A 12,890-nucleotide genomic window follows, 5' to 3' on the forward strand; every position below is an offset into this window, starting at 1 on the left:
GCCGCTTGATAAACCATGGACCCACACTGAGGCCCGGGACATACACCAGGATGCCCCCGATCCGATTAAGCATCCAGTTCTGTTCTACAAATGACTTTTGTAAATTTGTGACATCTATAAGTGGTTGCCTCAGGGTGTCTAGACACTGCTCCATTTAGCACTTGGCACACTTTGGGCCACAATCAAAGGGTCCATTGACTTCTCTACCACACACTGGGCCACCGCAGAAGCATGACCTGAGTGCAGACCTGTTAAAGACGCCATTATGGGGGATTCAAGATGGCAGCAAACCAGTAGATCTGAGTCTGCTGACCACTGCCCAGGACTCGGACAAAGTGGGGTACCTACCCTCCCCTTACTTTTTAAACTTCTAAAAGTAGCTTTTTCGCAGCCGTTTGGTAATTCTAAAATGACTAAAGGTAAAGGATCATGGAGTTCGCAACAGGCAGGGACCCCTCCACCCGTGGCAACAGATGCGTCCACGGCCACCCCAGGGGACTTATCCGCAGAGGCAAGCCTGATCTTGGAATTTGTCAGGCACTGAGAGAAGATTGACGCATCGATTGAAGAGACCTGGTCCAGGTGGGATTCGATCTCGGTCATACTGCAGAAGCATGACTGAGAGATCGAGAAATTCCGGCAGCGTGTTGGTGGGGCAGAGCAACGAGCCACGGCCTCTGAGACCTCTGCTGAATCTTCTGTGGGTCAGGTCTGGGCTCTGGAACGCCGAGTCTGGGCCTTAGAAGGGCATATTGATGACCTCGAAAATCGAGGTCTTCGGAAGAATATTCGGTTGCTGGGCCTTCCCGATTGGGAGGAGGAAGGCCAGCTTGTTGATGTTTTGGAGCAATAGCTCCCAAAACTGCCGAAGCTGGAGTCTGAATTAGGCTGGGTGCGGGTTGAGCAGGCCCACCGGGTTGCTGTGCGCAGGCCCGGATCAGCCCAGCACCCTGTCCAGTCCTAGTGCAACTCCAGCACTACAGGGAAAAACAAATGTTGCTGGAGGCCTCCAGAATTTTGGGGAAGGATCCCCAAGCCATGATATACAAGGGATTCAAAATAATGCTGTTCCAAGACTTTTCTTCAATTGTGGTATGCAAGAGGAAGGCTTTTGACGAGGTAAAGAAACGTCTGAGGGATTTAAATATTCAGTATTCCATGAGATACCCGGCAACGCTGCGATTCAGTCACAGCGGGTCTGTGTATAACTTCAGATTGCCAGAAAAAGTGAAAGAATTTTTTTGAAAAACTTAAGTACCTGAATTATATGGACAATTACTTTATTTTACCCCCTTTTTTTCCCTCCTCCTTTCCCCTTTCTCTTTTCCATCCTTCCTTGGGGAGGGTTTTTTTTCTCTTAACTCTTATTTATAACTTCCTTGGTTTATCTGGTTGTTGGGGGATGTTTTTGAGTTTTCCTTTAATATTTGCTGTGATTGTAATTTTATATATTTTATTTTATGTTGCTGTTTTGTTAAGAATGCCTAGATAATAATAGGGAGAGTGCAGGTTGGTTGCCCACTTCTAATTTCTGTATTATAAGATATTGGTACTTGTTTATCTTACTTTGTAACGTCTGGGCTGAGGGCATGGCTCTAGCTGGAAGTGTTATGGTGGGATTATTGGATGGTCGGAGTGCCCCTGTGGACAAAGGGGAAGGTGTCCTCTTAACTATCTCTTATGTTATTATTTTTAGCAGAAGTTCTTAGTAGTCTTGATTTAATTGTTTTAAAGGTTATATTTTTAAATTTATGTGAATTGTTTATGGTGCCTACTCATTGCTTTTTGAATGGGGCTCTTCCTCCTGGGGGGTCTCAGACTTTCTTGAATGATCATGGCTAGTCATTTGTTTAAATGGTGCACCTGGAATGTCAAAGAGAGCCACTCGCCAATTAAAAGAAAAAAGATACTATCAAGTCTTAAAAAAGAGAGAGTCGATGTAGCCCTTTTACAGGAGACACATCTACTTGATAAGGAGCATTTGAAGCTGTAGTACGGAGGATTTGATCAGGTGTTTTTTTCACCTTTTAGTTCAAGAAGTATGGGAGTGGCCATTCTTATCTGAAAGAATCTTCCCTTCCAAATGTTAAGCCAGAAAAAGGATGAGTCCGGACAGTGTATAATACTTAAAGCCCTAATATATGGAGAGGAGTATGGGATTTTGAATATATATTGCCTCCTGGCATATCCATTTAAATTCGTAACAGATGCGCTTTCCAAGCTGATGGCCCTCGGGGGTGCGCCATGTAATTAAATTGGGGAGATTTTAATTGTATTATCGATCCCGAGGTCAACAGGATACCTAGGAGCTTTGCGGGTATATCTCTGAGATCTAGGCGGTTGGCTGATCTGAATAGGGAGTTGGGGCTGGTAGATGTGTGGAGGTGTCTTCACTCTGAGGGTAGAGATTTTAATTTTTACTCTAACCCACACAAGTGCCATAGCAGAATCGATACTTTTTTTTTGTCCCCTCGACCTTTCTGAATTCGATATTGTCTTGTAAAGTAGGGAAAATAGCTATTTCCGACCACGCAGCAATGTATATGGAGGTCAAGACTAGTGATGACAAGATGGGATCCCGGCATTGGCATATGGACCCTTTCCTATTAAAGGGAAAGAGCGATACTGGGATTAGTCGCCTCGCTAGATGCAGAGAAAGCATTCGACTGGGTGGAATGGCCATATATATTTTATACTATGTAACGGTTTGGCATTGGAGAGGTTTTTACCAAATGGGTCGCAGTATTATGTAACGACCCATAAGCAGCAGTGATTACCAATGGCATAAGATTGGATAGTTTTAGTGTTGGCAGAGGTTGTCGTCAAGGATGCCCCCTCTCGCCACTACTATTTACACTAGTGATTGAACCGCTGGTGGAAGCTATCTGAACTGACCCCAATATAACGGCTCCAGAGGTAAGATTGAGTAAGCATAAAATCAGACTATGCGGACGACGCCCTTCTTTTCTTAAATGATCCATTGATATCTATGCCCCGCTTAATTCAAGTGGTTAATTTACTTGGTATGTTCTCAGGTTACAAAATTAATTTTATGAAATCAGAGGCCATGTCGCTAGGAGGTCTTACCAGCATATCCAATTTTGCGGATGAATCCTACTTCCCCTTTCGGTGGTCACTGGGAGGTGTTCTCTATTTAGGTATTTTTATTACCCCAGTATTTGGTCAGCTATATAAAGCTAATTATATGCATTTACTAGAAAAAATAAGACAGGACCTCCAATGCTGGGAAAATCTCTCGATATCCTGGTTAGGAAGAATAGCTTTGGTCAAGATGAATATTCTACCTCGCCTATTATATCCCATGAAAATGCTTCCTTTGATGTTGCCGAGACAGGAGCTGCCTAAGCTTTATGGTTGGCTAGGCCCTTTTATTTGGAATCATAGCTAGCCCCTTATTAAATTAGATAAGTTTGCAGCTTCCACAAGTAAGGGGAGATCTAGATTTTTCGGATTTTAGGAGGTACCAACTAAGTTCCCTTAGTATGTAGTTGATTGGGTCTCTTGTGATCCGCAATCAATTTGCCTGGATATTGAGGCTTCTCAAGCAAAATGCTCCCTCATCAATCTATTATATGGAGAAGATAAGAACTATCGCGGATCATTGTAAAAACCTGATTGTCCTAAACATAATCAAAGCTTGGAAGATGATGCGACAGGGCATTGATCCATTGATATCTATGCCCCGCTTAATTCAAGTGGTTAATTTACAAAACACCTCCCCTTTTTTTCCTATAGTGGGAACATTGGGATTTCAGCTAGGCTTGACAGATGCTGGATTTAGAATTTGGGAGTCCAAAGGCATCTCCTGCTTGGGAGATCTGTTTGATGGGGAGACCATGATGTCCTTTGAAAAGTTGCGTCAGACGTTTGGGTTGCTGAGCAAGGACTTTTTTCGATATTTTCAAGTATGAGACTTTGTACAAAAAAAGACCACATTGATGACTAATCCGCACAAATCAGATATGGAAAGGAGAGTGCTTCGGCCAATGTGCCCCCTCGGTCAGTACTCCTATCACTCGCTCGGTAATAAGATATCGAAGGCCATGGAACAGTCAGATAAAACCTGGACTCAAGAATTAGATGGAAATCTCCTTAGAGATAAGGGAGGATGTTTGGGAAAATGCAAAGATCTCTATCTGTAATAGACTCAAGCTATTCAATTGAAGATACTTCATAGGGCTCATATAGCACCAGAATGGCTTGCAAAGTTCAAGGCAGGAGCGTCCCCAGTGTGTCCTAAGTGTAAAACAGAAGTTAGTCCTCTCACTAATTGTTTGTGGACATGCCATAACATTCGTAGACAATGTAGCAAATGCCTTGGCAAAGATTTTGGGAACGGAGATTGAGTTGGACCTGGCGTCTCTCCTCTTGGGCTTTCCAAATCTTCCTTCTCTACATGCATACGGGAAGAAGCTATGTACTATCCTTTCCTTTTGTGCGAGGAAAAACATATTAATAAGTTGGGTATCGGAAAGTTCCCCCAGGACTTTCGAATTGGCATAGGATAGTTATAGAACATATTCCCCTGGACTTCCTTATGAATATGGTGCACCAAAAAACGGAATTACTTTATAGAACATGGCGGCCCTTTTTGAACTACACCGATGCAGATGTATTGGCCATACTGTTTAGGGCCTTTGTTTAGGCGTGAGGATGATGTTTGTTGGTTCGGGGGCCCCTGGAAGGAAGAGTCCGATATATATATATATGGGTATTGTTATGATTTGATATAATTTTATTTTGAATGCTTATTTATTTACCTTTTTTTGTTGTTACTTATGTACTATACTGTGGTCTTTCTTTATATATAGAGTCTTCTTTCTTATATCTTATTTTGTGTTTTGGTAGTTTGTAGAGTAGATTAGTAGTTAGTTTTCTTAATTTTATATTGATGCTGTTATATTGTAAAGTGGTAACACTATTTTGTATTAATTTTGTAATTTTGTAAAAAAACTGAAAAACCTTTTTCTTTTTAAAAAAAATAAATGCAATCTTCTGGAAGAGAAATTATTCCAAAATCCCCTTTATTTATTCATGTGGATGTGAATAATCTCATGCCATACTGAAACTGTGAGAACTTCTCCCAATGTTCTGGACTACATTCATACTTTATCCATGACAAAAGAAACAGATTGTCTAATCACTCATTTATTTACTGTTTGTGGAGTCTTCTTGGAGTGCATACTTTGACTGCAGTGTTTGTCAACACAACATTTCAAAAATAATCCATTTATCAAAAAGCACACGAGCATGTCCCGAAGATGTGATATGTAAAACCACTATATGTAAAACTACATGAATTTAAGAATGTATTGTAAAATTTCAGTAAAATTGCTATATTTTAGTTGAAATGCTTTAAAAACATTGTATTAAGGAAGAACAAACTCTGTAAAATTTGAAGAATCTGAGCTACAAAAAAATATGTTCTATTAATTTTGCACCATCATTATCAGATTCCGTTGTAATTCTTATCACAGTTCCGCCTTCTTGTGATGTCAGCACAGTAAAAATGCTGTCTGCCAACTCATTGCAGTTGTATGTAATGCACTTAGCTGCAATCTCCTGCCAATCTTCCAATGTACAGTTAACGTCATTAAGGATAGTTCGTTCCATGGCATCTAAACACGTAAATTATTACAATAAAGAAGAAATTAATAGAAATCTGGTTCTTATTATTGTGATCTTGAAATTGTACAGTAAACAGAACTTTCATCCATAGAAGATCTCTGATGTCATAGAGTCATAGATGTCTTGTCCATGCTGACAAGAGATCCTAAACTAATCTAGTCTCATTTGCCAGCTCTTGGCCCATATGCCTCTAAACCTTCCTATTCACATATCCATCCGGATGCCTTTTAAATAATATAATTGTACCAGCCTTCACCACTTCCTTTGGCAGCTCATTCCATACATGCAACGCCCTTTGCATGAAAAAGTTGCCCTTAGGTTCCTTTTAAATCTTTCCCCTCTCACCTTAAACCTATGCCCTCTAGTTCTGGACTCCCCCACCCCAGGGAAAATACTTTGTCTATTTACCCTATCCATGCCCCTCATGATCTTTCAACCTCGATAAGGTTACCCTTCAGACTCTGACGCTCCAGGGAAAACAGCCCCAGCCTATTCAGCCTCTCTCGATAGTTCGTACACTCCAACCCTGGCAACATCCTTGTGAGAGACCAGACTTGCATACAATATTCCAGAAGTGGCCTAACCAATGTCCTGTAGAGCCCCAACATGACCTCCCAACTCCTATACTCAATGACCAATCAAGGAAAGCATACCAAACACCTTCTTCACTATCCTTCATATTTTCCAAAATTCTCAATGCATAAAATCTAAATTGGTTAAAACCTCACTATCCACATATTGTCCTCAAATAAATGCCACATATTCATCGCTTTAAGCTATTATGACATTCTGTCGTTCTCTTCCCAAAACATTGAATTCAAAATCCTTTACCCATTTACCAGTATTTCCATGACTTAATCCTATTCTATTCTGTACCTTCATCCAGCCTTACATTCAATGCCCCAGTCAGCATTAATCCAACCTCAAACTACCTTGCATTCTTTTCCTGGAATTTGTCTTGGTAGCAGATCTTTGAGCTGTCAATGCCCTATAAGGTATATTCTCCTTCATTTGAAACAAGCTGTTAAAAGTTTGGGAGATTGTGGGCCATTGTGGAAAGATCCATTGCTACATGTGTAAAGGACACATATCAAAAGTTGTAAAATCCTGTCCTTTCCTAGTTGAGGAGAATCCAATCTGGGGTGGAAGTGAAAACATGTATTTTCTACTTCCCACTTAGACACTTAGATATCCTCTTACAGTACAGCATGGAGCTGCCACTAATGGACCCCAGAGGCACCAGAGCTTTTTAGAGGAATATGCATGGCAATCAGGATAAGATTTCTGGCCTTGGGTAAGTGTAAACTTGAGAATTTCAAGCATAGTTGTTTGAATGCAAAATTCCCTGAAAGTGTCGCACTAAATCGATAAAGATGTAAAATATGACAACAGCATCTGGATTTTACAAATGTAACTTGTAGTATGAGAATAAATAAGTAATTATAACTTTACAAAACACATTGTTTTAGATGCTTTATTTAGAGAAACATCTTTATTATGCTGTTTCACTCTCAACTGCAAGGATGCGGTCTTTTTAGTTTTGTGTTTTTTAAGATTGTAGACTGAAATGGATGGTTTTAAACCCCTAATTAGGCTCAAATGCAGCAGTTTTGAAAAGACAGCTATATGTTTTGAAATGCAAATAACCTTACACCCAAGGCAAGCATCGTAAAAACTGTTTAGAAGAATGAGAGGAGATGTAGTGAGGTATATAAGATTCTAAAGAGGTTTGACAAAATAAGTGTAGAGAGGATGTTTCTTCTGTTCTAAAGAAGGGTCACTGAACCTGAAACATTTATTCTGCTGCCAGACTTAATGAGTTTTTCCAGCAATTTCTTTTTCCCCAGCATCCACGGTTCTTTGCTTTTTTGAGAGAATGTTTCTCTTGTAGGGCAATCTAGAATGAGAGGTCGTAGTTTTAGGATGAGGGATAGCAAATTTAAAACAGAGACGAGGAAAAATTACTTCTCTCAAAGGATTGTAAATCTGTGGAATTCACTATCCCAGAATGTGGTGGATGCCAGAACATTAAATAAATTTAAGAAGGAAAGACAGGTTTTTAAATTAGTAATGGGTTGAAGGGTTCTGGGTAATGGGCAGGAAGGTGAATATGAGGCTGAGATGAAATCAGCCATGATTGTATTGAATGATAGAGCAAGCTCGAAGTACTGAATAGCCTACTCCTGCTCCTAGTTCTTACACTTTTTTTTGTGTACTTACTTTAAAATATTTAATTTGATGAATCAGGGAATAGTAAGGTTAGATTTCCACTGTGCTACCCAAGTAAGTTGTGACATAGTTTAAGTTCTGACAACATATCAGCACAGTTGCTGTTGAAATATTGATGCAAACTTCTGTCATCTTCAGACTCAACTATTCCAACAGTTTTCTTCACTGGTCTCCCACCTTATAATTGAGCAAACTTAGGTTTATCCATAACTCTGCTGCTGTATTCTGATTCACAAGAAGTTTGGCTCACCCATTACTCTGCTATTACTTATACAAAAGTAAAATACTGCATTTACCGGAAGTCTGAAATCTGAACAAAAAAGGTTTGAAAAACTTAACAGATCAGGCCACAACCATGGAAAGAAACACAGTTAATGGGTTGGATTTTCTGAGGAGTGGCAATTACAGTCCATTCCTTCTCTGTTACACAGTGAAAGACCTTTACATTTCTGACAAGAAATTCCAGTCAGGGCTCCTTTAGAAATATGAAGCTGTACTTTTATTCTAACATAATTTTTGTAATACAGGACTTTTGGGGGATGGCAAAAAACGTACTCTTTTTCAAAAAGTCAGTTGTCATAATTTGTGACTTAAAGGTCCAGTATCTAGTTTTTGTGAAAGAATAACTACATGAGATAGATATGAGGTTCCGGTGCTTGGAGGACGTGGTGTCAGGTTAGGACAGTTCAGGGTGATGGGAGAAATCTGGTCTGATGGGGTTATTTGTGTATGGTTTTGCTGTTTGAGTCACAGATCCCAAGGATAGGTGCCAGGATGGGTGCCAGATGTGGCAGGTGGCAGGGGATATTGGGTCCCAGGGATAGAGGGGTGATGTGAGGTCAGGGTCTTGGGAATATAAGGGTTCTGGGGAAAGTATTGTTATTGATGTGTATATTAAGTTGGGGGGACATTTGAATTATTGCTTAGGACTTAAACTAGGTATTTAATGGTCTAACCTTGCTTGGGAACGATTTACGTAGCTGCAGTGAAAGGCTCTGAATTCTCCAATTTGAATGATTCAAACATTCTCGAACTCTTAAATAGTGCATTGGAATGTTTTAATTTGTTAATGGAGTTAAATGACTCTAGCTGTCTGCTTACCTTGACCTGAATCATATATTTCTTTCAGAAGATGAAATCCAGTTTCCTCGTGATCATTTGAAATCAGCCACAATACAGCAATCCCAGTTGAGAGAACTGCTGGGTTTCCATTCCATTCATTAGTGAGACACTGAATTAACTCAGAGTTTGGGCACTTGTTCATCAAAAATAAATAATCATCTTACAGGAAAATAATTAAAACAAGAAATTAGAAAAGGTCAATGCAAGACAGACTGACAACACATCAACCAACATGTACCAGAATGCATCAGAAAGAGAATACCATTTTGTACCACTGCTCAAGATAAACTTCAACTTCTAAATATTTTGCAACAGGAAACAGTTTCAACAGACTTTGCAACTTTTATGGAAAAAAAACTACACAAAACTTTTGAAAAGAAGAAATTTGAATGTGTAGAGAACAGCAGGGTTAGTTTTGATTTGCTCTACTGTCAAATTGGCACAAGAGAAGGATTGCCTCTGTCTGTGCTATAAACTTCTTTTCCTCTAATAGTTTAGTTCGGGATCACTTTTCTCAACACAAAATCAGACAAGGAGGTCAGCTTTACTCCTGAGGAATTTGAGCAGAAAAACTATATGAATTTATTGATATGAATCTATCCATTTATACAGACTATTTAAATTCCTTTTTGGAGTAGGAAAGTCTATGGATAATTGCTATAGGTGGATTGTTCACTTGCATCGTCTACCTGAAGGGTTTACTCACTGCTTGAGTAAATTCAAACTTTCACATAAATGTTGCTATAAGACATATTGAATCATGTGAAAAGGACCCAGTATCTCAGACTAGAAAGAACATTGAATGCAAATTGGATCAATATCCTCATTTTAATGTTTGCCTACTGGTGATTCTGGCATGCTTCCCTAAATTCTTCATTGACCAGGGTTGATCCCCAGGCTTGATGGTAATGGCTGAATGGGGGCTATGCCAAGCTCTGAAGTTACAGGTTGGTTGAATATAATTCTGCTGATTATGATGGTTCATGGATGGCCAATTTGTCAGATTTATATGAAATCTACACCATTTAGTACAGTGATAGTGTCACATAACACAACGGATGGTATCCTCAATGTGAGATGGGACTTCATCTCCACAGGAAATTTGTGGTTGTCGCTGTACCGATACTTTCCTGGATAAATGTATCTGCCATATATGTGGTATGGTGAGGACAAGGTCAAGTAGGCTTCTCCCTCACGCTGGTTCCCTCCCAACCTGTCACAGATCCGGTTTAGCAACAATGACATTGAGGATTGGTATTACTAAGCTATCCTATCTGCCACTGGGACGTGACATGTCCAGGGATGATGATGGTATTTAGGATACAATCTATACGGTCTGATTCCATGAGTATATCAATGTGAGGCTGATGCTTAATCAGGAGGATGAAGGGCTTATGCCCGAAACGTCGATTCTCCTGCTTCTCGGATGCTGCCTGACTTGCTATGCTTTTCCAGTGCCACACTTCGACTTAGATCCCCAGCATCTGCAGTCCTCACATACTCCCTGATGCTTAATTAGGCTGAGGTACAACTCAAGCCCCAATATTAGTTAGGAGGACTTGATAGAGTTGAAAATACCAGATGTTCCTTTGTCATTTTCAGCACTTACATTGAGGTCGGGAGATCTATCCAATATCATTCCTTATTGATATTTTTACAGCAGTTTAGCTTGCTAGGCCATTTATGGGTATTTAAGAATGCACAATGCTGTAGGTCTGATGTCACAAATAGGCAGATCAGGTAAACAGAGTAGATTTCCTTCCCCAACATTAAATCGTGGTGCAGTTGCGTTTTTATAAGAATGCCATTACTGACAATAGCTTTTAATTCCAGATTTATTAATTAAATTTTCATTCTGCCAATGCCATAGTGGGAGTTGAATACATGTACCCACACCACCTGATTGCTAGTGTCACAATGCCTCCTCTATTGTCATATTTACTCTACCACCTTCTCACCATTCTGATACTTGCTGTGATGCAGTTCTGGCAGGTATACCCAGACAATGCAAAAAATAAGCCCTTAAATCTCTGCAAAAGTTTTAAAACATCAAACACCAATTTGAGACCAATTAAATTCAAAAATTTACATATTAAAATTTATGACTATTAGTGTTTTCAATAGACTACATTTCCACTTCAAGCTAAGTAATAGAGAGAAGCGGTTCTGTAACAATTAATGACTCAGCTGGAACTTTCAATTTAAATTCCCATTCCAATATTAATTACATTGACTAAAATATAGCCTAATCCCTTCTCAAGCTCTTACCCAAGCTGAACTTTTTAGAGTCACGAATATATTCCATTGCTCCAGAAATCTGCCTGCACCTGCACAAGCAGAGAGCAGCTTTCTTGTGCACATCACATTTATTGTAGACAATCTGAGCCAGGACCATGCATGTGTCCATATTCCGCAGTTCAGTATCTCCATAATTGTAAATCAAGTCTCCCAATTCTTCAGAACACGTTACTCTAGAGATGACAAGAGGAAGAAAACATTTTATCAAAAATCAAAAGGATTTTCAATAAAACAACAAAATATATTCTATTTGTTACATCTAAAATGAGCTATCAATTATTGGATTTTAGGAGGTGAAATTCAATTTCAACAGCATGTACGTATAAGCAGATCAGGAGCTGACTGTACAACCTGCCTGACTCCAACAGAAAAGAAAATTTGCTGTGGGAGCCAGTCTGCTTTCGTTCATTTTGCATTAACTCTCATCAAAAACTGAGTATCACCCCCTTAATTTCTGTTTACTTTAGCATATTTTTGAAAATTGTGTAGACAAGTTAACCAGAGCTCATCAGCAGTGAAGTTGCAAGACATGAATAGCTCCAATATGCTGAATACACAGCCAAGCTATCAGATAACAAGGATATTTAATGATGAATAGCACCCAGAACTTCAAACTGCATTATTATTATACTGCATGATTTATCACAACATTACAATATTTTCTCCAGAAAACCTTGATTGATGCAAGGGAAATCTTTAGCTCCAAAACAACAATATTAGAACAAAAATATGGAGCACTGAATTGGCTGCCTGTTACACACCCCCTTGAAGTGAACAAAAATGAAAACTGGGCAGGTGTACGATAGAGATAGCTGGAATGAAATTTATCCTACCTCCTTACTTCATTGTATTAGGCAATCGGATAAAGGCAGCAGTAAAATGGAGACCTTAATTTCTACTATCTCATAGAATAATAGAGATATACAGCATGGAAACAGACCCTTCAATCCAACTCGTCCACGCTTACCAGACATCCTAAACTAATCTAGTCTCATTAGCCAGAACTTGGCCCATATCCCTCGAAACTCATCGTATTCATATAACCATCCAGATATTTTTTAAATGTTGTAATTGCATCAGCCTACACCATTTCCTCTGGCAGCTCATTCCATACACACACCAACCACTGCAAGGTCCCTTTTAAATTTTTCTCCTCTCACCCTAAACCTATGCCCTCTAGCTCTGGACTAGTCTGTTGAAATAACAAGCTATCAGATTGTCTGACCCCATTTCTTTCCATTAGATTCCCACATTACTTCCTTGACTTTCTTGGTTCAGAAGCCCAGGCTAGGAGTAGCACCTGTCCCTGCTCCTGGCTGTTAAGTTGGGGTCTGCAGCACATTATTTGATTCTGGATTAGTGGTGCTGGAAGAGCACAGCAGTTCAGGCAGCATCCAAGGAGCAGCGAAATCGACGTTTCGGGCAAAAGCCCTTCATCAGGAATAAAGGCAGAGAGCCTGAAGCGTGGAGAGATAAGCTAGAGGGGGGTGGGGTTGGGGAGAAAGTAGCATAGAGTACAATAGGCGAGTGGGGGAAGGGATGAAGGTGATAGGTCAGGGAGGAGAGGGTGGAGTGGATAGGTGGAAAAGGAG

General features: G+C 39.8%; 1 protein-coding gene across 5 annotated transcripts in view; it reads right to left on the minus strand.

The window, feature by feature from the left end:
* Positions 1-5,372: 5,372 nt before the first annotated feature.
* Positions 5,373-12,890, minus strand: part of LOC122552875 (clathrin heavy chain linker domain-containing protein 1-like) — a 55,647-nt gene continuing 48,129 nt past the window's right edge. For all 5 annotated transcript variants that reach the window (XM_043695980.1, XM_043695979.1, XM_043695977.1 and 2 more), the window contains 3 exons: positions 11,269-11,471; positions 8,980-9,159; positions 5,373-5,639 (listed from right to left, as the gene is read on the minus strand). In XM_043695980.1, coding sequence (XP_043551915.1) covers positions 5,431-5,639; positions 8,980-9,159; positions 11,269-11,471 — 592 coding nt within the window. In that variant the 3' untranslated portion in view covers positions 5,373-5,430. The remainder of the gene's footprint in view (positions 5,640-8,979; positions 9,160-11,268; positions 11,472-12,890) is intronic.

Source organism: Chiloscyllium plagiosum, chromosome 9 (assembly GCF_004010195.1).
Source record: "Chiloscyllium plagiosum isolate BGI_BamShark_2017 chromosome 9, ASM401019v2, whole genome shotgun sequence".
Classification (NCBI taxonomy): domain Eukaryota; kingdom Metazoa; phylum Chordata; class Chondrichthyes; order Orectolobiformes; family Hemiscylliidae; genus Chiloscyllium; species Chiloscyllium plagiosum.